The 16,090-nt window shown below is 39.1% G+C and overlaps 1 protein-coding gene across 1 annotated transcript in view; it reads right to left on the bottom strand.

Annotated features, from left to right (window-relative positions):
- The window catches only part of Spmap2l (sperm microtubule associated protein 2 like), a 56,058-nt gene that overhangs the window by 23,046 nt on the left and 16,922 nt on the right, over positions 1-16,090 (bottom strand). The window contains exons 5-6 of the mRNA XM_078020717.1: positions 5,012-5,077; positions 1,781-1,909 (exon numbers count right to left, since the gene is read on the bottom strand). Of these exons, the coding sequence (XP_077876843.1) occupies positions 1,781-1,909; positions 5,012-5,077 (195 nt within the window). The remainder of the gene's footprint in view (positions 1-1,780; positions 1,910-5,011; positions 5,078-16,090) is intronic.

Here is a 16,090-nt window from a genome sequence, read left to right as displayed (position 1 = left end):
AAAAAAATAGATCAACCTGTAACCTAAATGATCAGCCAAAAAAAATCAAGTATAAAAAAAGTATTATATAAAGTATATATTGATTATCACAAAAAAATTAAGTAGACTATATATAAAATGCACACATATACATAGCAAAAAAAAAAGACCAGAAGGAAATATTAAAAAATTATCTGAATTATAGATCTATAGGAGATTTTTGTCAACTTTATTTTTTAAAATTTTTTTGTAGATGGACAGAATGCCTTTTTTTATTTGTATATGGTGCTAAGGATAGAACCCAGTGCCTCACACATGCTAGGCAAGCACTCTGCCACTGAGCCACAGCCTCAGCCCTATTTCCCTTTAAAACATATCTTTTTTATATAATAGGAAATTAAGTATAATAAGAATAAAAAACATGAAGCAAAATATGATACACAACTAACGTGTACTGAGTTAAATTCAATTGTAACATGTCACCAAAAATAATGGTAAAAAAAAAATTTTTTAAATAAATAAAACAAAAAAAATGGTAAGACATCATCAAACAGGCAAGGATTATTCATTATTCAAGAAGGAAGATGCAGTTAACAATGTACAACTGGAATTCTCTTGTTCAGACAAAGTAATTCCCCTTGAACCTGTTTTTTTTTTTCAAAAACCTTGTTGAAAAAAAGAAATTTCTTTGCAAAGCTTAGAATTGAACCCAGGCTCTCGCACAGGTTAGGTGAGTATTCCACCACTAAACTACATCCTGAACCCTCTTTCATGTTATTTTGAGTCAAGGTCTCGCTAAATTGCCCAGGCTGACCTCAAACTTGCCATCCTCCTGCTTTAGCGTCCTGAGTCGCTGGGATTACAGGTATGTGCCACCACACCCATTTTGAGTTCATATTCTTGAATAAACTTTTGAAAGCAAACAGTTACACCAATGATTGCACATTATAAATGTCATTCTGAAACAAGTATCTCATTCGACCAACATTTGATTAAAAAGGAGTCCTGTCCTGTTTTAAACATGCTGAGTGGGAGGTTTCCCTGGCTCCATCCCCCGGAGGATGCCCAGTACATCTGAGATAAGAGAGAGGAGTTGAAGATTTGGAGGCCATCGCCACACAATTAGAAACAAAGTCCATATGAAAGGACAGCCTTGGTCTTGGCAATTGTTTAGAGCAGAAAGAGAAAGAAGTCAATTGGGAAATGGCAGAAAAGAAAGAGGAACCCACCAAGGACGTTGAGAGGGCAGGCGAGGAAGATGGGAGTGCATCGTGGACAGACAGCATCTCCCAAGCAAGGCAAGAACTTAGAGAAAGGAGTGGCCTGTCCTCTGAAGTAGTCCCAACAGGTGACTTTGGACATACCTTCGACTTCTAATATGTCTTTAATACTAAAATTAGGGATCCTAACTTGAAAAACTAATGGCTTCTATAGATTCATCAAAGACATCTTGAAGATCTCGGGGCTCAATATATAGCTCAGTGGTAGAGCCCTTGCCCAGCATGTGCAAGGCCTAGGATTTGATCCCCACCACTAAAAGAAACTATTTTATAACACTGTTATTTTATTTTTTTTTTAGTTCTCATAAACCAAAGCATTATGAAATGTGATCCGAGTCTGGATCTTGCTCTGGAAAAGTTTGACTGTCACATGAGATTGGAAACAGACACAGTTTCACTAATCCTCAATACATTTTGATGGTAGATTGAACATTGCCGGACTCTTGGGAGAAAGGCCTGGGTTTTATGTTCATTTTCTTGAAGGAGTCATGGCAAAGTAACCTCATGACATAAACACCAACCTGTTAGGCACATAATGCTTGGAGACTGGCTTGGGATGAGCAAGGTCCTTGAGTCTTTTGGATGGCTGAGTCTTCAAAGCAGTCTCACGAATGGGGTAAATGGGATCTTGATTTCCCCAAAATAGTTTTCTGTTAAAATACACAAAGATAAAATGGTAAAAAAAAAAAAAAAAATTCACTGAGAATGAACATTTTATACGTCGTAGCTCTTGACAAGTCTATGTGAGTTTTACTTCATTTCAAGAACTAGCCCCATCAAAGAACTTTAAAATTCCCAGTCATCAGAAAGAGAGAAATTATGGATATCAAAATAAGAATAAAATAAGACAATTTTGTCCACTATCTTTTTTTAAATTAATTTTTTATTTATAGATGACAGCAGAATATATTACAATTCTTATTACACATATAGAGCACAATTTTTCATATCTCTGGTTATACACAAAGTATATTCACACCAATTTGTGTATTTATACATGTACTTTGGATAATGATGTCCATCACATTCCACCATCATTTCTAATCCCTTGTCCCCTCCCTTCCCCTCCCCGCTTCTGCCCTATCTAGATTTCGTCTATTCCTCCCATGTTCTCCCTCCCTACTTGTCCACTATCTTAAAAGTGGTCACCCAAAATAACCTATTAGAGATAAGATAGTTCTGCTCCCGCCCTTGGGGAATCAACAGTCTAAGTTACAGTCAGGTGGGCATCAATTGGACATGCCCACCATCTCCACTGTGCTCCCTGTTGGGCGAAATCTTACACCAGGTAGTCAGATAATAGTCACAGAATAATGTTAATGACTATGATTTGTGTGATATTTACTGTGTGCCTGGAACTGTATTAAGTGCTTTACAGATATCAGTTCATTTAGTCTCAACAATCCTGTGCGCTAGCATGAAGGGGGGCGGGGAGAGAGCCAGCCAGACAGAAATGTATAGGATTAACCTGAAAAGGCTTCACAGAAGAAAGTTGAAGGGCACAGACTGCCAGAAATGAAGCATGTTCTGTGGCAGGAATGGGAATGATTGAGTCCTGAACTAGGAGTGTTCGGGTGCAAGTGGAGAGTCCTGCTGGGAAACAAGGAAGGAGCACTGAGAGGTTGGGTAAGATGGCAGAAGGCAGCCTAGACGGTCCCTTAGTAACCCGGCTTTGCCCATAACTGAATTGGCATTGGCTTGTGGCTCAGTACTTGCCTGGCATGTGTGAGGTCCTGGCTTCAATTGCCAGCACCAAAAAGAACAAAAAAAAAAAAAAATTGGATTTGTCAACTGAGTCCATGTCTTTCAAAGTATCCAGGGTTTTTTTCCCCTACTCGCCTCAACTTTGTCTCTGATTTTGGATATGATCTTTTTTTTCTCCTCTGATCTGCAAACATTATCCAGAGTCATTTTAGAAACATCAATGCCCCCACTCCCTACATTCCGCAGATTCCATTTCAGATCTGTTGGTTTCTCCTCATCTCCAGCGCTGCTTCTCTTGTTCATATATCCATCATGCCCACTTCTTTCTCCACACTAATGCCAGAGTGATCTTTGTAAACACAAACCTGATCGAGATACTGCCTTGTTCAAGACAGTGCAAAGGTTTCCAGTGACTAGACTGAAGCCCCAACCACCTTGCCTTGCTATGGCTTCCAATGCCCTCCTCAGTTGTGATCAACAGCGTCCGCCCCTCCAGCCCACCTGTTCTTCCAGCTCCTGTCTTCAACTCTTGGAGATTTTCTCTTGAGTAGTTGATTGCTACTCACTAGAGTTTCTCAACAAAGGTTTTGGGTTTTTTGGGGGGGCGGGAAGGGTTAATGGGGACTGAACTCAGGGGCACTTGACCACTGAGCTACATTCTCATCCTTTGTTGTATTTTATCTAGAGACAGGGTCTCACTGAGTTGCTTAGATCCTCGCTTTTGCTGAGGCTGGCTTTGAACTCATGATCCTTCTATCTCAGTCTCCTGAGCCGCTGAGATTACAGGCATGACCCTGTGTCCGTTTCTCAATAAAAGTTTGGGGCTGGAGATATAGCTCAGTTGGTAGAGTGCTTGACTTGCATGCACAAAGCCCTGGGTTCAATTCCCAGCACCACAAACAAAAAAGTCTGTGAATTTGGCATGGCGAGGTTGCACACACCTCGGGATGCAGCTCAGTAGGCAAGGGCCCCTGAGTTCAATCCTTAGTGCCAAAAAAAAAAAAAAAAAAAAGTTTGAATGAATGCATGGTGAAAACTGGAGATTCAACTGATGGTGTCATGCAGCAAGTACTGGGGAAGAGAACCAGGGCCAGAAAAAGGGGAGCTGCAGTGGAAAGGATGGGAAAACTACAGAGACAGTGAATAGATCCGTGGTTGCCAGGGTTTCAGAGAGTGGGGAGGAAGGAAAAAGAATAACTGAAGAGAGCACAGAGGAGTTGAGGGAAGTGGAACCATTCTGTATGATACTGTAAAGGTGATCCATGACATTATGTGTTTGTCAAAACCCATAAAAGAATTCAACACCAAAAGTGAACCCAATATAAACTATGGACTTTAGTTAACGATAATGTATCAATACTGGCTCATGAATTGTAACAACTGTAAATGTGAGATATGAATAATAAGGGAAACCAAGGTAAACCTGGGAACTCCCTATACTTCCTGCTTGATTTTTTCTGTAAATCTACCTTCTCTTAAAATGCCAGGCTTTATTCAGGAGCCAGAGAAGAAAAAGGGGATTCCTAAAGCCAAGCATGGAAGGGTGGAAGGTCCAGCCTGCCGGAGACCCAGAGAACAGGTGTGTTCCAGGCAGAGGCTTGGAGACCCCAGGACTGGGTGGTACAGGCTACAACTATGGATCTGCAGGATGGACACAAAAGTGTCAAAGGAGCATGGAGTCACACTCTGGGCAGTGAATCTCAAAACATTCTGCTTTTTAGAGTCATCTGGGGAGCTTTTAACACTCCCACAGCTGTACCCTAGACCAATTCAGTCAGCATTTCTGGGGATGCCATGGAGGCAACCATCAGTATTAAAGCTCCTCAGGTGACCCCAATGTTCAAATTTGGGAATTGCTGGCCACAGATTAGCCCGAGATGTCACATGCTGAATCAACCACGGTGACGGTATTGGCTCAGTGGATCCAGTTAGGTAGAGGTGAGTGGATCCACCTGGGACACAGGATTAGTGGCAGAGTAGGATAAGACTTATCTACTTGATGTAGCAAACACAATCATATCAAACAAGACCATAGAATAATGTCTTACCTATCTGGAGTTCCCCATTGTTTTTTGGGCTCAGAAAGATCTTGGATTCTCCTTCTAGAAAGAATACTAACAAATACCAGCGGATTAATTTAAAAAGAATGCCAAAAAATACAGTTACATTACATGACTCCTACTCAAGGAAATCTGTCTGTTGGGGAGGAGGGGAAATAATGCTACACTTGAGATGGTTTGAAGAGTGTAGAAGGATCCCAAACTACTATGGGCTCAAGATTCTCACTTGTAGAGTCATTAATATAGCACACATAATAAATTAAAGACAATAAATATACAACATAACAAAGAGCCTATAGGCTCCAGAAGATCCTAGGTAAAAATCCATACTTGTTAGTAGAAAAAAAAACTGCATCTAGCATATTAAGTTAATTTGTAGATGGACTGGAAGCACAGGATGGTGAAGAGATTGTACAGGTAAATTTCAGACAGGATGTCTGTCCACCTCTGGCAAATCTATGAAATGGACAAAATACACTTTTGGTACCACTCAACCCTCTTCATGTCCCACTCTGTTCTCTTAACCTTCCTGATCATTCTTTTTCCAGCTGTGGCAGAGTAAGTTGGGGTTCTCTAAGTATCTATAGGTTTCCATACATTCCCAACCCTTCTTTGCAGTTGTTTGGAGTCACGTAACTGGTCATGTCTAACTTCAATAGAAGTGTTGGGTATCACTTCCAGTGTACTCCCCCACTCTCTCTCTCCTTGTTGCCATGACCCTGGAAGTCATGTATTCTGGTTAGCAACAGAGCTACAAGGTAGAGGAGGACCAACTAATTCACACTATAGCATAAGGGAGAAATAAATTTCTTTTTTTAAAAAAATATTTTTAGTTGTATGTGAACATGATATCTTTATTTTTTATGTGGTGCTGAGAATTGAACTCAGTGCCTCACATGTGCTAGGCAAACACTCTACCACTGAGCTGTAACCCCAGCCTGAAAAATAAATTTCTGTTGTGTTAATGTTAAGTCATGGAGAGTTTTGCATCTTGTTTGTTACTGCAGCATTGCCTAACTAATGCAGACTATATACCTCCCATGTTACTGAAGTTCATATTATAATTATTTATGTACTTGGTTGGAGTTTGAAGGGCCCAATAACAAAATCCTTTTTGTCCACCACAATTAGGAGCCAAAAGAAAAATAGGTACAGGATTTGGACAAATAGAATAAAAATACTATCACTATTATCAATAAAATTGGGTGGAAGAGAATAGTTTGGATCCCTGACATACTGAATTGAATGTAGGTCCCAGAGCTTCAGGCTATTCACTGCAGGGGCAAAGCTTGCTATGTGATAGAAAGCAGATCACAAACATTACCACTGTCGATAGGTCCCAGAGAGAGGTCTCAGAAGAGTCCAGTTCTCTTCTCCAAATCCATTAAATTGATGTCACTCCCACACCTGAGAAGTTTAATTCATAGGTGAGGAAATAGGCCAAGTGAATTAGCCCAAGGAAGAGCTTTGATGGACAGTTGATGGGAAAAGCTCTCCAATACTTGCCTGAGCTCTGTCATAGGCTACAAACTCTCCATGTTAAAATAAATCCTGGTCCTGGTCAGGTGGGATTTGGTTGATGACATAGCTCCTACAAACCCTTATGTGAAGAAATACCTCCTTATTAAAAGTCATTTGATATACCACGGACCTCCTTTCAGAAAATGGGAAGAGTCAAAGGGGGAGTAATAGTCAGCAACTCCCAAGATTGCACATTCACGAAACTGAGCCATCCAGTCTGCAGAACAAGCTAAAATCCATTAATCCAATTATCTATTTCCAAATTGTCTTATTTTCAAATTATATCCTGTCCAAAATTTACCAGTATAATCTCTTCACAATCCAAGGCTAACAATCCATCTATAAATTAACTTAATAGGCTAGTTGCAGGGTTTTTTTCCAACTAACAAGTATGTATTTTAGCTAGGGTCTTCTGGAGCCAACGGGCTCTTTGTTATGTTGCATATTTATTGTCTTTAATTTATTTTGTGCTGTATCAATTTATTATTTATTATGTACTATATTACATGGAGCTCTCATATACTGCCCCTTGGTCCATAGTAGACTTATTTCATCTATAGCCTTGATTTAGTTATGCTATGGGAATTGTATAAGCAAGAACTCCAGGCTGGGTTTGTGGCTCAGTGGTAGAGCGCTTGCCTAGCATGTGTGAGGCACTGGGTTCGATCCTCAATACCACATAAAATATAAATAAATAAAATGAAGTTATTATGTCCATCTACAACTAAAAGAAATATTTTTTTTAAAAAAAGAATCTATGTGTAAACCAGTTCATAATATTAAGAGTGGAACATCCCCTAGAAGCCAGCAAGGTGGTAGCAATGACAAATCTCAGGGACATGGGATTAGTCCAACAATTCTCCCAAACCTTGGAGATTCTGGGTTTAATTTTAATAGGAAGTTCCATCTTTAAATTATTTTTTATTGAGACATAATAGCTGTACTTCTTTATGGGGTACATTATGGTACTTTGGTATATTCGTAAAATGTGTAAATCATCAAATCAGGCTACTAAACATTTCTCACTTTCCAAATGTTAATCATTTTATGTGTTGGAAATTTCATATCTTCTGATCATTTGGAAATACATCATCAATCGTTTTAACTAATAATTACTTAGACTGTGTCATCCAATTCCAGAAGGAATTCCCCTCCTCTGTGTTTTGGTGCCCCTTATTGTCATTTTCTGCTCTTTAGGTGAATACTTCATTCTTTGAGCTTTATTCATTCAATACATGTTCCAGTATTTGCCAAGAACCCAGTAGTGTTCTAAGGCTAGTTGTACACTGGTGAATAAAACAGACAAAAATCAGTTTCTTTCTCCTTTCTCGCCTGCATCCCATACCACAATATCTTGTATTTAGTAAGTGCTGATTGGATTAAAGTGAACTGGTTTTTAATTGTTTGAAATATAACTTTGTTAAGGGTTCTATAAGGAAAAATCATGGAGCTCTCAACCCTATATAGTGATATAATTAAGACAGTTTAAATTGTTCTATTGATCCAAGACATTGCTAGATAAAATACAAACTAGAGAGTAGTAAAAATGGTGAGCCACTTCCACCCCAGCTGCTCAAGCCCTTTCTTACCAATATCACTCTCTGAACTTTCCTAACTTCCCCCTTTTCGATTCCAACTAACCTGTCTGCACATTAGTCTCTTAGGACTCAATTTCAGGTTTCCTAGCTAGAAGTTCCCAAATCCTTATGGGATATAATCCCCCTAAGGGTAATATTGGGAGTCTAGAATCTTTAGATCATCTCAAAAAGTCAAGTAGAATCCTATATTATCCACAAAGAGACTGCAGAGGCTACCCAAAATACCAAATTTGTTTCTGAATTATATCCTCTCCATGTTATTTCATACTGACAGTAACCTCTAACATTTATGTGTCCTTGTTTTTTTTTTGTAATTGTTCTGTGAACAATGACCATTTAAAAATTATATATATATTTCAAAACATGTGATCGTAGTTGTGGACAATTAACCCAAAGATTCTTTGACTGTGAAAAGTTTAGCATCCCTTATGTAACTGATAGAATGCAACCTCCTAGCCACGCCTAGTCATGTTCATCTAGAAACAATGAAGACACTGTTCATTGCCAGAAAGAACACTCCTGTCCTCATTCAACAGAGGAGCGGTTTTGCCACGCAGGTACCAGGTAATCCCCAATGGGAAAGCCTGGGGCAACTTTCCAGGGAGGCTCAGGGCAGCCAAAAGCCAGAGTTGCAGACAAAACATCTTATTATATGTTCAGCTTTTAAAGCAATTTAGCTTCTGACTTCAGACATCCTCCCTGGTCCAAGATTTCCCGTTACCTTCTTTTCACCAGCAAAATAAGAGGTTTTGAGTTTGTTTGGTTTTTTTTTTTTTTTTTTTTTTTTTGATGCAGCCTTTTATGCAAGTCTATTGACAGTTTCCTAGTTGTTCCTGTAGACAGTTAAATTGGGTTGTTATTTCAATGGAAAATGATCTAACATGGGTTTCCCTTCTCTCTTGGGAACTGCATTACCTCATAGTGTCTTTTTAATGAGGATTATTACATTGCTGTCCCCTTTCTGCATTGATAATTAGTCTCCTATGGCTTGTCAATAGCTAAGGAAGTTGATTTTTGTAACCTTTACTTTGGGTGCCTAGAAAAAATACATGTTTGTAGAACAACCATTATGGAAATGATTTCAGGTCTCTACTAGTGGGGCAGTCTAATAGCTCTCTCTCTCTCTCTCTCTCTCTCTCTCTCTCTCTCTCTCTCTCTCTCTCTCTCTGTCAGAATGCTCTTATCCTTTCTTGCTTATATTCAGAAATTTTATTTCATAACTAATTGGGCCTAGACATTTTTATATGGGAGAAGAACTGCTTAGAGGTAGATAATGGAGATAAAACAATTTCCTCAGATAATCCACCCCAAATTAATGAATCAAGCAAACGCAAGAAGCAGTTAGAAATAGTAACGACAAAAAATCATCACCAGTGTCTTCACAATCTTTTTTTTTAAGTACAAAAACTTAGTATGTATAAATGATCTTTACTACCTATGTAGCCACAGGAAATCTTGTTAACTCAGGAGACATTACTTGAAGGAATTGAACTCAGGGGTACTTAAACACTGAGCCACATCCTCAGCCCTTTTGTATATTTTATTTAGAGGCAGGGTCTTGCTAAGTTGCTTAGGGCCTTGCTAAATTGCTGAGGCTGGCTTTGAACTTGAGATCCTCCTGCCTCAGCCTCCCAAGCCACTGGGATTATAGGCACACACCACCACACCTGGCAGTTTTGTTTTGTTTTTTTTTTATGGTACTGGGGAGTGAACCCAGGAGTGCTCTACCACTGAGCTATATCCCCAGCCCCCTTTTTTAAATTTTTACTTGAGACAGAGTCTTACAAAACTTCAGGCTAGCCTGCCCAGAACTTCTGATCCTCCTGCCTCAGTCTCCAGAGTAACTGAGATTACAGGTGTGTGACAATGTACCCAGTCGCACTTCACTTCTTATTTCATATTCCTTCTTTCCTTTTCCCATAGGAACTGAGGTTGGAAAGGGGCTGTGACAAAGGGACAGCATAGGAATCTCATTTCCTAAACCTCCAGGCAGACTTCCACTTGGCATGCCGCTAGGAGTTGGCCCTGCTTGGCCAGCCCCCCTGTCGAGGTGTATGAGAATAGTACTAGAGCTACACTCTTACCATTTCTTTATAAATTCACTGACGGCAGGGTCTGGTAAAAGAAATAAAAGCAAAAATTAGGTTCAACAGGAATCAAAGGTATGATAAACATAGCATCACAAATCAAAAGAGGAAGAAGGAGGCTGGGGCTGTAGCTTAGTGGCAGAGCACTTGCCCAGCACATGGGAAGTACTAGGTTTGATCCTTAGCACCACATAAAAATAAATAAACAAAAGGAAGGTTTAAAAACAAAGAATGCTTTTTAAAAAATCCAAATTAGTTGGGCTGAGGCTGTGGCTCAGTGGTAGAGCGCTTGCCTAGCATATGTGAGGCACGGGGTTCGATCCTCAGCACCACATAACAATAAATAAATAAAAACAAAGGTATTATGTCCATGTACAACTAAAAAAATTTTTTTTAAATCCAAATTTGAGAAAAAATAATCACTGGATTTCATAATCATGGGTTTTTACCATCTAGAGTTAAAATCAATAAAAGATAGAAAAACAGGTTAAAATATTTAAAACTTGAAATTTCTGAGTGTCAAAAATTAAAACAGAGAGAGGAAACAAAAATTTTGGAGAAATATCAGGCAGCAAATAAGGTAAAAGCTGAGTAGTACTAGTATTCTAAGAGTATAAAAGCATCAACTAATGAGAAAAAAAGTAAGAGGTACCAAAACTGAATAGGCTAAAGATAGAACCTGAATCCATATATAAAGATCTGTCAAGTGGGGGCTGGGGCTGGGGCTCAGCAGTAGAGGGCATGCCTAGCATGTGTGAGGTTCTATCCTCAGCACCACATAAAAATAAATAAAATAACTAAAAAATATTTATATGTATATATATATATATATATATATATATATATATATATAAACATAAGATAAAACTTTCTTATAATCAAAACAATCAAAATCAAAATGAAAAATATTTTACATTAGCAAAATTTCATTGCAAAGGATAATGATTCTGGAAGGGTAAGATGAGATGAGCACTCTTATAACTGCTGGTAAAAGTTTACATTAGTACACTTTATGAAAAATAATGTAGTAGTATGAATCAGCAGTATTTTTTAATCTAATTCTATTTCTAGAAATGTACCCTAAGGAAATAATTCCATGGGGGCAAAGATTCATGCTCAAAAATATTCCGTGTGGTGTCTTTGACAATGGAAAATGGACAAGCCTGAGATGACCAAAGCAAATGAAATACTCAAGCAAGTGGAAGTTTATTTTTAGAAGGTTTTTTTTTAATGTGAACTATCATAAAGCCGAAATACCCACACAGATTTTCTGAGTTTTTCATCACATCTGAGAATTCTAACTGAAAACAACATTTTGTACCTGTTGGAGTGTTTTTCATAAAATAAAGCAGGTGCTTTCTGTTTCTTTTCTTTCTCCTCCCCCCCCCCCTCTCTCTCTCTCTCTCTCTCTCCAGGTCCTCACTGAGTTTCTGAGGCTGGCTGTGGATTCACAATCCTCCTGCCTTAGCCTCCCAAGTAGCTGGGATTATAGGCAAGTACCATGACAAGTGGGAGTTCTATTTTTTTTTTTTTTATTGTACTGGGGAGTGAATCCAGAAGTGCTCTACCACTGAGCTATATCCACAGACCCCTTTTTTAATTTTAATTTTTTAAAAATATGTTTTAGTTATAGATGGACATAATATCTTTATTTTTATGTGGGGCTGAGATTCAAATCCAGTGCCTCACGCATGCAAAGCAAGTGATGTACCACCGAGCTACAACCCCAGTTCCTTATTTTTTATTTTGAGACAGGGTCTCACAAAGCTGCAGGATAGCCTGGAACTTCTGATCCTGCTGCCTCAGCCTCCCTAGCAGCTGGGGTTACAGGCATGTGCCACCATGCACAGCTAAGCAGGTGCCCTCTGGCATCAGAATGGATCAAACCCCAGTTTGTTAGTTTCTCAACTGTACAGTGTGGGTAGATTGATTTCTCTGAGATGTTTCCTCCTCTCAGATTGGAGGATAATAGGTCTGTAAAAATTACAGACACACATATATAAATTACATATACATATGTATAAATGCACACACACATATACATACACACATGTAACACTTTGCATACAGTAGGTGAATGGTAATTGTAATTATTAGTTTCAACCTTAGTGCATCAATGGCTTTCATCGAGTGCTGTAGAAAAACTACTGTTCACACAACTGTGGATTGGGCCTCTATGTGCAAGCTTGGAGTGAGTGTGGAGAGGAGATGAATGAATAAAACATGCCTGTCTTCTCAAGGAGTTTGCAATCTACAGGAGACAGGTGAAAAACTTGGGAAAAAAAGTAAATGGAACTTTTAAAATTTTTTTAAAAATTTGTTCTAATTAGTTATACATGACGGTAGAATGCATTTTGACACACTGTACACAAATGAAGCATACCTTCTCAGTCCTATGGTGGTACATGGTACAGAGTCACACCTGTAGTATTATCATACATGTATATATGGTAATAAATGTCTGTCTCACTCGACCATCCTTCCCATCCCCATAACCCCACCCCACCCCACTTCCCTCTGCCCAATCCAAAGTTCCTTCATTCTTCCCTACTCCCTCTCCCACTATGGATCAGCATCAGCTTGTCAGAGAAAACATTTAGCCTCTGGCTTTTTGGGACTGGCTTATTTCATGATAAGCATGATATTCTCTAACTTCATCCATTCACCTGCAAGTGCCATAATTTCATTCTCTTTCAGGCTAAGTAATATTCCATTGCATATATGTACCACAGTTTCCTTATCCATTCATCTGTTAAAGGGCATCTAGGTTGGTTCCATAGTTTAGCTATTGTGAAATGAGCTCCTATAAATATTGATGTGGGGCATCACTGTGGTATGCTGATTTTAAGTCCTTTGGGTATAAACTGAGGAATGGGATCCTGGGTATGATGGTTCCATTCCAAATGTTCTGAGGAATCTCCATACTGTTTTCCAGAGTAGTTGCACCAAATTGCAGTCCCACCAGCAATGTATGAGTACCTTTTTCCCGACATCCTTACCTACACTTATTGCTTGTATTCTTGATAATTGCCATTCTGACTCGAGTGAGATGAAATTTTAGTTTTGATTTGCATTTCTCTAATTGCTAGAGATGTTGAACATTTTTTCATATGTTTGTTGATCAATTTTATTTCTTCTGTCTGTTCAGTTCCTTAGCCCACTAAACAGAACTTTTAAACTCAAGTATTTTCTATCCCTCTACTTTTTAAGTCTACACTGACTGAAAGCTATGGAAAAGAAGGGAATAGTTTATGTTCTTATGCTGACATCCATGACAGTTACATTTGTTCCATGGATTTTTCATGGATATATTAACTTTGGTTTTCAGCATTATATACACAGTATAATAATGACCATCTCTAAATACTGACAGTAACAGCTGGACGTGGTGGCATATGCCTGTAATCCCAGCGACTCAGGAGGCTGAGGCAGGAGGATTGTAAATTAGAGGCCAGCCTCAGCAATTTAGCAAGACCCTGTCTCAACATAAATTAAAAGGGTAGGGATCTAGCTCAGAGGTAAAGCATCCCTGGGTTCAACCCCTATTATTTAAAAAAAAAAAACCCTGAAAATATGAATGAATAACACTTCTTCCTATTGACCTCTCTTGCCAGAATGTCTCCTCCATAGCTTTCACTCTTTCAAAAAGATTTTTCTGGTGTTGTCTCATTAACTGGTAGGATTGAATAGCTCTCAGATGGCCAATGTTAGCTAAATGTCCTAAGCAAAGCCATGTTATATTCATCTCCAAACTTATCTGTGAATTAAAATCACCTGAGGATTAAAATAAACTAAAAAATAAATATTACAAAGGTCCCAGGCCACACCCAAGACCAGTTAAATTGCAATGACTGGAGGTGGGACACAGGCACCTGCATTTTTTGAAGCAGACAGGTCTGGGGACCAACCATTACTTAATGGCTAGATCACTGTCTGTGAGATCCAACTGCCTAGAACCAAATCCTAGCTCTAACCTCTCATCCTGAGCAAATTTGCTTCTACTCTCTGTAATTCACATACAAAGTAGTTCTTGCTTTCACAAGGTTGTTATGTGAAAATAATAAGTTAGATAATAAATGTAAAGCACTCTTCATACTGCCCCAATCATGATAAATACACAATAAAGGGTAGCTATTATTAATTCTAAAAATTAGGAGATTCTTTCTAAACTTCTTCACATTAAACACACACACACACACACACACACACACACACACACGCACACACACACACCACACATTTAGGGCTGGGGCTGTGGCTCAGCGGTAGAGCACTCACCTAGCCCATACAAGGCCCTGGGTTCCATCCTCAGCAACACATAAAAATAAATAAAATAAAGGTATTGTGTCCAACTACAACTAAAAAATAAATTTAAAGAAAAACACATTTAAATTGATTGTAAAGTAGTTGTTTAGGAAGCATTTTCCCTAAGGGTTCCAAAAATAAATATTATTGAAGTATAAAACCATTTATGAACATGTACTTGTCTGAGAGAGCTATGCCACTAACATACACCAAGCATGTTTGCGATGACAGACTTTATTGAATAAAAATGAATCCACAGGTTGCATCACTTTCAGTGGCAGCAGTTCACTGAATATTCGTAGGTCACCCTGTCGTCATAAGCCAGGCAAACACAAGTTTCTCTTATTCCAAGAGTAACTACTAATGTCTATAACACTCTAGCTGCACATCAATTACACACACAATTACATACACAGGTTACAGAAAGGCTAAGAGGTTTAAGGTAGCCCCAGGGGTTCAAAGTCAAAGAACAGATACCATGTGAGGAGTCACTGTAGGTGGTCAGATAAGATCAGGAACCAAAAAACAGGAATTTATTCTAGGCCCAGCTCTGGAAGGCAGTTTCAGAGTATCAACCTGAGATGTCAGCTTGGCGTGGGCCTTGCGCCTTGCGTGGTCATTACAGGCAGGAGAAACCATGCTCTGCTGAAGCAAGAGGACAGAGATTCGGAAGGTTGTCATTGAGGTGATTTTCCTGGGAGAGTGAGTGACCAGGTGACAGGGTCAGAGTGCCACCATGCCCGGGTCTCAGGGTACTTCTCCTTTTAAGGGCCTTGGATGAGACGGTTACCTTTTTTGGAGGTCCAGTGTGTTTGATAAGCAGATAGGTCTGGTTATTTCAGATATGAGATTGATACATCCATGCATCCATGTGCTTCTGATTAGTTCACAGTAAGTTCACAGGGGGCCCTTTTCGTTAGCATTCTTAATTTATCAGTTTGTGCTTTATGGCTGTGCTATTCAGACGGTGATCATTTGCTGGTACAAACCAGGGGTAGAGTCATTTGAACTCCGTACTTGTTCTCAAAATGGAGAAACTCATGGGAAACTTCTGCTTTATAAAATGGAGTAGCTCAGGGCTAGGCAGAGCCTGAGGCCTACTGTCTACACATCCCAGCCTGCTCTCTACAGCACTTATGTGTCTTCACTGGGTTCTTTGTCTATACCGGCCCTTATTTGAGATTGCTTACATAAACACACACAATTATACTACAGTAGGGTATATCTACTTTAAGATGAAAAATTCCAGGACAGAGGCAGAAAAGCAAAAGGGAATGGAAAATAAAATAAAATGAGAAATCTGTAATAAAATCCAGCACTGGGGCTGGGATTGTGGCTCAGCAGAGAGCGCTCACCTAGCACGGGTGGGACCTGGGTTCAATTCTCAGCACCACATAAAAATAAAGGCATTGTGTTGTGTCCATCTACACAAAAGAACTTCTCTCTCTGTCTCTCTCTAAAAAAAATAAAAAAAGAAAGAAAGAAAAAAAAATCCAGCACTGTTGATCTGAACACATTCAACCATTGAAACTTCTCTTACTTCAGTAGCCCCCACC

Source organism: Ictidomys tridecemlineatus, chromosome 9 (assembly GCF_052094955.1).
Source record: "Ictidomys tridecemlineatus isolate mIctTri1 chromosome 9, mIctTri1.hap1, whole genome shotgun sequence".
Lineage (NCBI taxonomy): Eukaryota > Metazoa > Chordata > Mammalia > Rodentia > Sciuridae > Ictidomys > Ictidomys tridecemlineatus.
Note: the sequence above shows the minus strand (reverse complement) of the source record. Positions and strands in the feature narration are given on the sequence as shown.